This window comes from Hetaerina americana, unplaced genomic scaffold (genome assembly GCF_022747635.1).
Source record: "Hetaerina americana unplaced genomic scaffold, ioHetAmer1.1.p SCAF_3, whole genome shotgun sequence".
Classification (NCBI taxonomy): Eukaryota; Metazoa; Arthropoda; class Insecta; order Odonata; family Calopterygidae; genus Hetaerina; species Hetaerina americana.
Window position 1 is genome coordinate 32,060,136 of NW_027286874.1, and position 13,771 is coordinate 32,073,906.

Here is a 13,771-nt window from a genome sequence, read left to right on the forward strand (position 1 = left end):
TGTCCCTGGAGATGAGTCCAGGCCCTTGTTTGGCATGTTTTCCATTGTTCACTTTTTATTGTCAAGAAAAAACAATGCTTAGGTTTTCACCTTCATTTGCTATTGAAAGTTGTTCAAGAACTCTTTCAAAACCTGGAACAAACATACAAGTTCAATGTTTGTAAAGTTTGTTTAGATGATGAAATATATCATTACCCTTGTGCTGGTTAACCTTAAAAATCTCTTTCATAAATGGATCAATCAATTTCTATTCAACGAATTGAGGTTTACAATACTTCATTATTAATTAAACCAAAAACTGTGTGTGTACATTACATAGAATACTTTATTAAACATGATCAGTCCATTGTACACAGGTCCATGTTAGAAACAACCCTGCTTATATTCGTAACATTACTTCATAGTATGAACCTTTAAAGTAATGATCGGAGTAGGGTAGACAATTCAGGCACACATCCACATTCTCTCAAATCACATAGGAGGGAGGCTTTAAGTGGGTGAAGTAATTACCACAAGATTACACAGTGTATGGAAGAAATCATAATGAATTTCCATTTATCCTGTGGTGCACAAATTATGAAAAAACATAGTAGAACGTCCGAAGAATCATAATACCATGAAGTACACAAAACTGAATCCACTCATCAATAACTCAAACAAGTTATTCAAGTAAATTATTGGTAAACTTACTAAATGTTTCCCCAAATGTCATCAGAGATACAGTTTAGCATCCAAGTCTAAGCTGCTCTGACACAGAGAAATAATTTCAGTTTGAGTTCTAGACTTGTTCTCCCACTGAAAGCTTAAACAGTCAATCCAGTAATGGTGTAAAGTTAAAGCCAGACTTATTGGCTGAAATGATTAATTTTAGATGAACTCAAATCCAGTTGTAGTTACTGAACCTATCTCAGAAGTTTTGGAATGTTTCCCATACAATGGGCATGGAATGAATTATATTTCACTTCTTTAAAGTACTTTAATGGAATGAAAAATGCACATGCTAACATATCCATAGTGAAGAATGCCACAACACAAAAATGCAGACTGTGGTAAGCAGCAATGTTTAACACAATGCATCAGTGGAAGAGAAGCCTGCATTGATCTCACACACCCAAACCTTGTGACAAGACAAGCAACCAATATGTAATTAAAATTACACTCAAGTCCCACAAACTTAAATAAATACACTGTACAGAAATGTCCTTTGAATGTCACAATTTAAGTCCCAATTATGCAACTCCTACATTAATACCAATTGAAGCATTATAATAATTCATCACCAAAGATATATGCTGATACATGACCATCTATCACACAATCATAGTGTTTTTAAGTCAGCTAACTTAGGTCTAGGTCTGCCAAAAAATTATCATAATACAGAATAGTATTATGACGATCTTAAGTGAATAAGAAATACAGTCTGAAACATTTCATTTATACACAGCCAGATAAAGTAACTATTACTTATGTCTTCTTAAAACACAATAAATCATCAACAACTTTAGAAATGTGTTCTGCTAATGAGTTAGTGTTTTTCATAAAAATTGCCTCTGATAAATAAAAAAACTTTGCTAGATTTGCAAAATTAAGAGCAAAATTTATGCTGAAAAAATAGTGTCTGTGGTAGTAATATTTTACTACTAACCTTATTATATATAATGTTTCCTTTACATTGGTAGATTAGTAGACTGGGCGGCTATCTTGGTATTATTTCCAAGTGTATGTCACACTACAGATTTCACGTTTTTTGTAGTTTAAAGCATTGGCAAGATAGTATTGAGAACAAGAATTAAATGTAGGTACATAGTTATATACAAAATACTTTGAACTTCATTCTTGGCTTTGACTCTCAAAGCTCATGCAAAGAAAGAGCCGTCACAAAAGTACTCCCACCATGTTTTTCTTTCAAACACACTCAACATTCAATCCTTGGAGCCACATTTGCAACTCAGCTATATACTGTTTCTACAAAATGCTTTCACCAGTATATTCATCATTCACACAAATTTTCATCCCTACATTACTTTAGTTTAATATTTGCTACTTCCATTTCCCTCTACAGAGATGGAAGGTCACATGAGTTCTAAGGCTACAAGGAAGAAATTAAATGAGCAACACTACACTCACACAGTAGTCACTCTCATTGATGACGTGGTCATTTCTTCTTCCTGTCGGACCATTCCATTGCTGACCTGTTCCCTTCCCATATCAGAAAAAGGTGGATTCCTTATTACACCTGACATTGGAGATGATAAATTTTTGGCAGAAGTTGGAATAAATGATCTCACCCCGGCAGCATTTGTTTGATGCCCTGAGGATGGTCTCCTAGGGGGACTGTAATTGAATGGAGGAACAATAGCCGAGGCTTGAGGTTTTGGTGGCTGGGCAGATGAAACTCCTGCTTCTGTTTCAATGCGTACAAAAGACCCCAATCTTGAGAGACGCTTTGCCTTCTCCTCACTTGATTCTTCAGCGGAGGATCGACCAGGTTTCCTTCTCAGCACCACAGGACGTTGCTGGCAGGTATCTTCAGAATCCTCTAAATCTTCACAATCCTCACCATTTCTACAATGATTTGAATTTGGAGTACATGAACTATTTGGTTTCATCCTAGGCTGAACAATTTGACTCTTAAGTGACTCACTGGCTTTCTTGACAATACCTGCAACCTGGGAGCATTCCTGCCCTGCTTCTGTAGCATTCCCATTAGTAATCCACACTCTATTGTCTTTCTTTTCATTCTGACGACTGCGGCTTTCTTCCACTTTCTTCCATAAGTTGGCGATTTTACTGGTCACTTCCTTCTTTTTTTTGGTGCCAGAATTACTTCCCTCCTTAGAACCACCAATTGAAGAGGCAGAGTTGAGACTTGAGCTGCTTCCTGATTTGGGAGTTCCATTTGCAAGATTTCCTGCCACACTAGCAGGCCTTCTACTTCCAGCCAATGCTTTAGGCCTTATGAGGGCACTCCCTCCGGTAGCACTTTCATTACCCTGAAGACTATGATTACTCAGTGATGTTTTTATACCAGTTGCAGGTGAAGGAATACTCCCTTTCCTGGTATTTTGGGGTAATTTCACCTGACTGCCAGCCCTAACTGGCATAGTAGCTGCTTTGTGTAAAGAACGTGGGGTAGCCCCACTGCTATTTGAGCCTCTACTTGTTGCACTGTCCTGACTTGCTGTTTTAGTTAATCTAGAAACTTGTGATGGTTGCCTCAGTTTACCTGCAACTGCAATTTTGGTGCCAGGTATTCCAGACTTCTTTTTCTGTTCAACATCTTCAACACCAGATGCTGGAAGAGGTATTCTAGTTTTTGTTGGAGAAGCTATCTTAGAAGAAGTTGTCGTTAAGTCTTCATGGGTTGTCGGTTTTTCTTTGGTAAATGTTCCCTGCTTTACAGGGGGTGCAGTCAAAATTGGGTCTTCATCTGGCTGTAATTCTGCATTGGCCAAATTTTTGGAGTGAATCAATTCTTGCTGAGTGGATTTCACTTGCTGAGGAGTCCCAGCTGAGGCATAATTACTTTTAGTAATGGGAGATACCTTAGGAAGTACACGCTTGCCCCTGCCAGAGTTCAATCCTACTTTTGGGCTAGTAATAGCACTTCCAGCTGGTGATGGAGATGATGAAGATGACACTTTTCCAGGACGAGTTGGACGACGAGGTGAGCCACCCCTTGTCTGACGTAATGCAGATGCACGAGTAGGCCGGACTTTAAGAGGTAGATTTGAATTTCTTGGAGTTGTAGCTGATGCCACAACTGGAATCTGGCTGTGAGGACTCTGTTTTCTGGATGATACTGGACTTGGTGAGGAAGTTTTCCTCTGTGATTTAGAAGGGGAGGAGTAGAGTGTCCTTCTTCTTCCCCGAACAGGCTTGGGAGAGTTAGTGTCCTGTGAATTTTCAGCTGTATCTTTTGACCCATCTTCTGAGCCAAATGTTTCTGGTTTCACAATTCGAGGACCTTTACCCTTGGGTAAAAGATTTCCTTCCTCATCTACTTCATCATTTTCACTTCCACTTGATGATGTTTCATTATATTCTACTTCATTTGCAACTGCATGGTTATTAACCCCATTCATTCTTTTTGCATCACGCTCACCTGACTCAGTGTCAGATTCATCAGAAACAAGGCTCAATGTTTCACAATCAATTAATGGTGGCTCATCACTGGCACTGGATTCACTTCCCATAGTTTTCCTTGTTGCATTGATAGAGCTTACGACCAAATTTGCCTCTCGCTTCAAAACTTCAAGTTCCTCAGCAGTGATGTCAAGTTCTAAACAATCTTCAAATGTAAATTCCTCAGCATTCAAATTATTATTTGTAGGTGATTCACTTATAGTATGAGTTTGAAACCTTTCTTTAGCTTCAGCCCTTTTTTGCTTCAGTGTTTTAGGGCCAGCTGGTTTATGCATCCCTTTGTTCGTAAAAAAATCAGAACATTCAGTTATTTCAAACTCTTCACACTTTTCACTTCCTACTGGTAGCTTTTTCTGCTCTATTTGCTCCTCTGGTTGAAGTGTTCGAGTAAGAAATCTTTCCCTGTCTTCCTGGCGACGCTGTTTTGGAGTTTTTGCTTTTGTTTCAGCCACTGCAATGACTTCATCTTCACCATAAACCTCCTCAGCAATCTCATTAGCATTAACTTCTGTGAGATCCTCCTCTTCCCCAGTAGGTTCACCGCCAATGGTGTATGTCCTGAACCTCTCTTTTCCTAACTGCCTTCTCTGCTTAGGAGTGAGTCTCCTGGATTCACGCTTTTTCTTAGGTGTGGACCCAGCAGAGCCTCCTTCATCTGAGCGACCAGGAGTGGCAGTACCTTCACTTCCTTCACCCAGTAAATCAGTATTTTGGCCACCACCTTCTTCATTCCCTATTTCTTCTGTATCACTCCCAATAGTTTCAGTTCCTGGTTCAATTGTTGATTCTCCTTTGTCAGTTGGATCAGTCAGTTCATCAAAAGTAGATGGAGGGTTAACATTTTCCAAACATTCACTCAGACTTGGTCCTGAGCTTGTGCGCATGCTGCATGACATTGTGTAAGCAGCCACATGGGCAGCATATGCCTCCGCCATTGCCGCTGCCGGTCGTATTAATTCAAAGAATGACCCACCACCACTGCCTCCACTGCCCCCACTACCTGCTCCATCCGAGCCAACCTTCCCATTGTGGCTATGACCATTGCCACTACCTCCATTTCCACTACTTCCCCCATCAGCCACCTCCGATGTTATGCTTGCAACACTAACCATACTGTTCTCCATGTCAACCTCATCCATCATGGATGGAGGTTTTATATTTTCCAGATGGGAATTGCAGCTGCTAGATGCTGCACTCAGATCATCAAAATTATTTGATCCTAGGGCTCTCCTGACTAGAGTTGTCAATGTTCTACGAGCTGTGTGACGACACTCAAATCTTTTAGGGGCTGGAAATTGCTTCTTCTCCTCATCCACCCCATCTTCAGGAGAATCTGTCGACACTCCATTCTGAATGTTCTCCCCTGAAAATCCATTCCCATCTAATGCTCCAGAGAGGCTTGTGTTGAGGGATGGTATACTTCCCATTCCTGAAGGTGGACCAATTGAATCCAAGTTGCCACAGTCTTCTGGTGCTAGTCCCACTGCTACGGCTAAACGACCAGCCTCCAGTTCAATGAGACGAGATTCAGTAAGGCGATCTTCTTCACCACTTGGCACCCTTTCAACCTCATCACTACTTGGTGCTCTTTCAATCTCTTCGAGTTCTGAAACATTAGCTTCACCTCCTTGAGTGGCTCCTAGATCTGACCGAAATGAAGAGATAAGTGGAGCACTAATGCTTATGCTAGGGAAAGAGACTGAGTTGGGAGAATCTTCATTCCAGGTGTTGCTTCCAAAACTCTGCTTCATGTCATGCACTTTCTGCCCACGACCACTTCCAGAGTCCCTGGTGGATCCCGTTGACGAAGCCGTTTCTTTTGTTCCGCATGCACTATCAGAAGGACCTTCTGATGGACTTTCTCCAGTTGTGAGGTTTTCACCTCCACTGCTTGGAGTTTCCACCATTCCCGGAGATGACTCAGGAGATGAATCAACATCCTTCTCAATTATTTGAAGGAAACAGTCCATCTCTTTTCCCACTGCAGGTGCAGGGGGGCAAGGTATCCCCTGGTGGATAGTCTCCTTCTTGCTTTCGCCTTCTTCCATGCTTGCTTCCACCACTCTTTCGGTGGTGGTGGCCATGCCTTCCACCTGGTGGTGGTGGTGGGGAAGGAGACTGCCCTCTGTGTGCTTTATTGCGTCTTCTACGGCTTCGTCTGCTGCTACGGCTGTTGTCGCAGCAGCAGACCCCGACCCGTTTTTTGAAATCTGTTCCGCGGCCAAGGCGGCTGAAAGTCTGTCATCTATTGACCTGTGAGCATACTCTGGGTGGTCCATCATATCACCTCCCTCCCAAGCACGATTACAAAGCTCTAAACGGTGCATAGGGACGTTTGGAAGAGATGGAGCCTCTGCACCATGAAGGGGTCCCATTTGATGGGAATGTATGGGTGGGTTGCCCCCAAGTGGCCTCCGAGCCCCCAGTACCACCCCACGAGCACCTCCTCCCAAGTCAGACTTGCTTTTGGGCATTGCCGAGTGGATGCACTGCTCTAAAAGGGCTTGCTCGGATGGTGTAGGTTCAGCACCTAAGGAGTCTACGCTAAGTGAACTGAGAGAACCATTTCGAGAGAGAACAGTCACAACCTCTTCGGAAAGTGAACTTGTTTTCTGCCGTCCACTAGAATAAGTAGCTCCACGACCTGCTTCAGAATTATCATCGCCACCATTGGAAGAGCCTGGCCTTCCCTCACTGCTAGGGTCCGAGTGACCAACAGTGACAGGTCGAGGCAGCAATGACCGATGGGGTGAACCTCCTTTACCTGAAATATTGAACAATGTTACACCTCAAAATAAGTTCATTTTTATTCTCAAATAATATACATTACATTTAGACGTCATAATTACATAGAAAGAAAAATTAACCCCATAATAATTTTGCAATTAGTATCTTACACTGCGAGGTCTGTTCAAAAGTATTGCGAATATTGAATTTTCACAGGTTACGTATATTTGATTTTTTTAGCATTATGTTGGTACTTATGTCTCTCACTCATGCCGAAGAGTTCGGACCTTTTGAATGATCAGGTAATTGTTGATAGCTGATTTGCTAGTAGTAGTTTTGAGGGGAGGCGACCGACAGCTAAGGTCATTTGCTTCATAGGGGATGGATAGGAAAGGATGAAGGGTGGAGAGAAACCCGGCGTCGGCATTAGCCTACTCTTTACGAAAGGCGCCAAGGGGTCCGCAGTTTAACGTCCCATCCGACGGACGGCATACTCACTCAAAGTGCCCTCCACAAAGCACCTCAAGTAGGGATCGAGATACCTCTGAAAAATATTCAACACCGCCGGGATTTGAACCCGCGCCCTTACGGTGGGAAGCCAGTACGTTAGCCCCCGCACCATCTCGATCCCCGCTGATTTGCTTCGACATGTTTTTGCTTGTCTTTGATTTTTGCCTGTTCCAAAAAAAATGGATCAAGGAATCGGTATCAAAATTTGTGTGAAAAACAATATTAAGTGTGCAGATGCTTTCCAAATTTGACTGTGGCATATGGTGAAGCTACCTTGGACTGAAGCAATGTTTATCGGTGGTACAAAATGTTCTCAGAAGGATGATGTGAACGACAAAGAGTGTGCTGGATGCTCAAGCACGTCAACAACAGACTAAAACATTGATGAAGTGAAGAAAATAGCATTGGCCAATCGTCCAATCACCATTAGAGAAGTTGCTGAGGACCTAAACATATCCATCGGCTCATGCCATTCAATTTTTACCAATGATTTGGGCATGACACGGGTCGCCGCGAAATTCCTACCAAAATTGCTCAATTTCAACCAAAAACAGCAATGCATTAACATTGCTAATGAGGTGTTGGACTCTGTCCATGATGACCCAAGTTTGTTCCAGCAGTTCATAACTGGTGACGAATCATGGGTTTATGGTTATGACGTGGAAACTAAAGCTCAATCATCCCAACGGAAGCCGCAGCACGAGCCAAGACCGAAAAAAGCACCCCTAGTTTGGTCGAATGTGAAAGTTTTTCTTACAGTTTTCTTCGATTGCATGGGCGTGGTGCATCATGAGTTCTATGGGTACGGGTTAAGGGTTGTACGGTAAATAAGGAATATTGCCCGCAAGCTATTCGCAATTTGCGGAAAGCAATCTGCCACAAACGCCCGGATTTGTGGAAGAACAAAAATTGGCTGTTGCACCATGACAACGCCCCTGCTCACACATCATTACTTGTGCGCAAATTTTTGGCTAAAAACAACATACTTATGATGCCACAGCCACTGTATTCCCCAGATCTGGCCCCCAATACTTTTTCTTGATTCCGAAACTGAAGAGGTCCATGAAAGGATGACGCTATTTTACAATTGACGAGACAAAGACTGCATCGAAGGAGGAGCTGAACAAGATCAAAAAAAATGATTTTTGAAGTGCTTACAGGATTGGAAAAAATGTTGGCACAAGTGTATAATATCTAACGGGGATTACTTTCAAGGGGACAAAATAGATATTCATGAATACATAAATAATTTTTGAAAAAGCACAAAAGTCCAGATACTTTTTGAACATATCTCGTGCATGCATTATAAAATATGGTCACAGTTACTAGAAGATGTGAAACATAGAGAGTAAATTATCATCCATGTTGTATGCAGCAGTTTAAGCCTCCTACAAGACATTTGTCAATCTGAAATAACCTATCTCTAAAAGGCATGTTATAATTTCAGCATCTCATTCAAACAATAACTCTATAGCAGTTATTGCTTTGCATGCTGTTATATAATTGCTGTAGCACACATAAAAGAGAACAACTTTTATAATGAACAATAATTTTTTTACAGTTACCATGCATATTTAAGCAATAGAACATAAAATACATATTTTTTAACCCAAAACATAGATTATGAGGCTAGGCTTAATATGACTTATGAAAAAAGGCTTTCAGAATGTAGAATGAAAATCATAAGTCCAATAAAACAGCTGCAATTTAATGAAACATTGAACTTTACAGAAAAAGCCCTAAGTAGCAATAATGAAATGTGAGCTTTACAGTCAAAAAAAATGAAAAAAATTTAACTATTATGGCCACTGGAGTTTGATTATCTCATGTTCTTGGTGCTAGTTTAATGCATTAGGAGGAAGAATTCAAATTTCACCTAATGCTGAATTGAAGACTCAAAAAAGTTGCCATCAAAATGCAAGACTGACCATGTTTAGGGCTTCCACTATTGCTAGATGCTTTGGGTTCCTCATCATCTTCTTCTCCAATGCTTAATGAACTTAATGATGCAGCATGAGATATTTCAAGAGGTGTGTCTTCTGTTGCGTATCGTATAGGAGTGTCACACAAAGGGCTTCCTTCAGCTACAGCATGTCCAGTAATCCCTCCATTAACAGCAGAAGGCACCATTCGCCTTAAACTGTTGCGTTACATAGAATAATGAATTTTAATTATTATTTATTAAATACATCTTTATCAATATTTATGTAGCACAACTATTGTTAAAATTTTTAAGTCATTCAACTTTCTATATGACTATTTCATGATTTATGAAGTCATTTACAAAAAAAGCATGCAAACACCAGAGATAAATTTTAGAAAAGTTAATTTCTTCTTTTCTTTTCATACTATTTTCAGAATGTCCTCTTCATATAATATATTTAGGAAATTAGGCAAATAAGAAAGTTAAAACAATATTTTTGGACTCTATACCTTCTCATACAGGCTGCTCCTTCAGGAGATGAATTGATGGTGAGATCACTTAAGGAAGTAGCATTAGAAAATGTATTGGGGCTACCCTCTGTGGCATAAGTCTCCAACTCATCACGGGCAGCAGCATACATTGGCATGCGCAGAGCCTTCTGATAATTTTGTCCACTTTCAGGAGTAGGACCACAATGCTGCTCACAATCTTCATCTCTATAAAAGAAAATCACAATTAAATTAGCCATGACATGAAATCACAATGCAACCAGAATATATAATCATTAAACTTGAAATAATGAAAACTCTGAAGATTTAAATTTTCATCAATAATCATTTAATCATTTCTTACATTCTGACACACAGGACAATATTTTAATGAAGTATACCTTATCCTACAGAAGAGCGAGGTATTTATAGCCAGCCACATTATTGTAAGATCATGCACCATGTTGTACGATCCATTATTGCTCTTCTGACATGTTACTGTTTAATCTGACAACCAGGAAAGTGAATCAAAGTAGAAATGTAGCTAATCTACAAAACTGATAGTAGTACAAAAATGCATTTAAAAGAACTGGATTGTGTGCATTTAAAATTTTTTTCTTTTCATTTCAGTTTTCTTCCACCCAATCAATAGCAGGAAATGTTCATCATAGCTGGATAATATCCAAATATGGAACCCAATCAATGCAATTTTCATTTGAGGTATTTATCAGGCTAAATTACAGTATCTATAAATAATTACTGTGTTTTGCAGATAATGTTGAGCTTGAAACGTATGATTCTCCAAGACTACTTAAGTAAGGATCTAATGATTTACACAGAAATACATCAAAGAAATAATAATTTTGATCCCCAAAAAATTTTGCATGGACCTAAAGAAATCAGTTTACATGTGTAAAAAAACAAGGATGGCAGCTACGTGCAATTCAGCCTTCTTTTATCAGTACATGACATGCTTGCACTAAATCCCAATCAAAATGAAAAGTGATTGTGTCTTTATCTATACAAACGAATTACGCAAAGTAACTTCATATACCAGACAGCATTTATACATGACAGCCCTTTGTTTACAATCTGCCTCTGGTTGCATTTAAATGCAATAAAATAAGCTGAGTTATATATAATCATAGATATGGTTGTATATTATGATTGGTAGAGTTAGTGAGTTCTACGATCTTGTTCTTTTATGTTACACATCTGAATGCATACTTGGGAAGTATTTTAGAAAAAATGGGCATAATAGTAACTATATTAAGAGAAGAATTGTGTTAGCAAAAGCTTTAATGAAGAGGGAGTTTATGACAGTGATTTTTATTAAAGCAAGAAAAGATTGGTTAAAACTTTGAAAAGTACCTTATTTAGCTGCTAAACATGGTCTGTGAGAAAAGAAGATGAATGGATATTGGAAGTTTTCGGCATTTGGGTATGGATGATGGAGATAATGAGATGGATAGAAAGAAAGATAAATGAAATTGTGCTTGACATTGTAGGGGTAGAGAGAATTCTGTTAAAGGGAAGAATGACTGAGTATTTTACATGGTATGAAGGGAGGTAAAAGATGTGTGGAGTTTAGGAATGATTTAGTTAACAGGATAGATAGTTATGAAAGTCCATCAAAAATCTACCAAGTACCAGTAGATCACTAGAATGAATTCATTTTATTTGAAAATGATGGTCTATCTCTGATACCTAAATATTGTAATTCATAAAATTTCTTGTTTCATTTTTTATTGGGCAGAAAGGAGATATTCGGGCAAGGTAAATATTTGAATTTTTGAGAGCACTTAAATGATTGGTAATGCCATCACCGGCTTACATTGTTTTCTATGGATGATGTCACCACCAAATAATGAATGTAAGACCTATGGCAGTTATTAACTCACCCATTTTGACACAAAGGATGCAAAAGTGTTGCCCAAATAAACCCCGAGGCCTGAATATTAGCTTCAGCAGAATACTTCTTCCGCAAGAGCTTTTATACTTAGTTTGCATTCTACTTGATTTTGGGTAATCTACTGTATAGCCAAATACTGTCAATCCTCTCTTTATCCTCAATCTCTCAGACTAACATGAAACTTACCTAAGCTATGTGAATGTTAAACGTTAAGTGCCAAAAAAATAAACATCTATTTCCATCCCATAACATGATTGAGCTGGTGACTACCTAGAGGCTCTCAAAAGAATTAGTGCATACCATGTAATAATTATAAGATGACTTGCTATTTTCAGCAATAAAATATGAATTAAACCTTGCCTCATATTTGGACATGTACATTATTATTTTTTTACCCCTGTCTTCCCACCATTTTTATCAAAATATGAGAACACAATAATGAACACTTCCCTTTTTAGTCATCACTTCTATTTTTCTAATTTTCATAATATCTATTTACCGTGGAATTCTGGACTGAGGAACCATTTCTTGGACACGTGGATGTGGAATGCCATACTTGTGCTGCAGTGGAGTAACCTGTACATGATGCATACCAGGGCCACACAAATGTCCAACTCCAGCAGGCCGCCTAGGGCCAGCAGCTAAAATGTTGCCCTTCCTCCTCACTTGAGCAGATGATGTTATCATTGGAGGTTGCTGTGGACGACGGTGCTGTGGTCGTGCCTGAGAAGAAAGAAAATTCACGTCAAAGATAAAAGCACTAGGTCACGTTTCCTTGAATGAAATTTCCTCGCTGGGTAGGCAAATCCTTCCCCAGACTTCTTCGAAGCATTATACGAGGGTGGTCCCATAAGTACCCAGCCTGACCGAGAAATGGCAGTAGTTGTTTGAAAAATTCACTGTATTAGAAAGTATGCAATCTATAAAGCATATATTTCAAGTTTGAAGACACCACCTTGTTTATTATTTTTTTGGCAGCCATCAGTATTGAACATTTACAGTGAATTGGTGAAAATGGAGAAAATTGGTCATCGTTATGTGATACAATACTTATATTTAAAAGGCCTCAGCCCAACCAATATAAAAGCTGAACTGGATTCTACTCTGGGTGAGTCTGCTCCTTCGTTTACAACAGTAAAATATTGGATAGCAGAGTTTAAATGAGGCCGAATGAGCTGTCGAGATGAGCATCGCATTGGTCAACCAAATGAGGTGACAACTCCAGAAACAATGAAGAAAATCCACAAAGTGATACTGGATGATTGTTGACTGACAGTGCACCAGCTAGTAGACATGGTAGGCATTTCAAAAAGTGCGGTACACTGCATATTAGCTGAAAATTTGGACATTAGAGAGCTGTGTGCAAGATGGGTGCCGCGTTTGTTCACACTCAAGCAAAACCAGTGTTGTGAAGATGTATCAATTGAGTTTAGCAAAGTTTCACAGACTCAAAGCAGAATTTTTGTGCTGTTTCATAACCATGGATGAAACATGGGTCCATTACTTCACACCGGAGACAAAAGAACAATCAAAACAATGGATTCAAAAGGGAGAACCCGTTCCAAAGAAGGTGAAGACCGTTTCATCTGCAGGCAAGGTCATGGCGTCGGTTTTTTGAGATGCCCATGGGATAATTTTCATTGACTACCTTAAATAAGGAAAAACTATCAACAGTGAGTAATATGCAAACTTATTGCAACATTTGAGGGAAGAAATCAAGCAAAAGCGACTGCATTTGGCTAAGAAGAAAGTGTTGTTTCATCAAGACAATGCACCAGCTCACAAATCCGTTATTGCAATGGCCAAAATTCATGAATTAAAGTTTGAATTGCTACCTCATGCACCTTATTTGCTCTCTCGGATTATTTTCTGTTCGCAAACTTGAAAAAACGGCTTGGAGGTCAAAGGCTTTCCAATCATGAAGAAGTGATGTTGGTAGTTAATGGCTATTTTGCGGAGCAAGAGAGTTCTTACTACAAAAAGGGTATCGAACTTATTGAACATTGCTGGGAAAAGTGTGTAGAGGTAAAAGGAGATTATGTTGAAAAATAAATACATTTTTTT

At 39.5% G+C, this 13,771-nt stretch overlaps 1 protein-coding gene across 3 annotated transcripts in view; it reads right to left on the minus strand.

The window, feature by feature from the left end:
* Positions 1-305: 305 nt before the first annotated feature.
* Positions 306-13,771, minus strand: part of LOC139690930 (adenomatous polyposis coli protein-like) — a 342,509-nt gene continuing 329,043 nt past the window's right edge. For all 3 annotated transcript variants that reach the window (XM_071588565.1, XM_071588564.1, XM_071588566.1), the window contains 4 exons: positions 12,207-12,430; positions 9,817-10,023; positions 9,312-9,523; positions 306-6,910 (listed from right to left, as the gene is read on the minus strand). In XM_071588565.1, the coding sequence (XP_071444666.1) occupies positions 2,124-6,910; positions 9,312-9,523; positions 9,817-10,023; positions 12,207-12,430 (5,430 nt within the window). In that variant the 3' untranslated portion in view covers positions 306-2,123. The remainder of the gene's footprint in view (positions 6,911-9,311; positions 9,524-9,816; positions 10,024-12,206; positions 12,431-13,771) is intronic.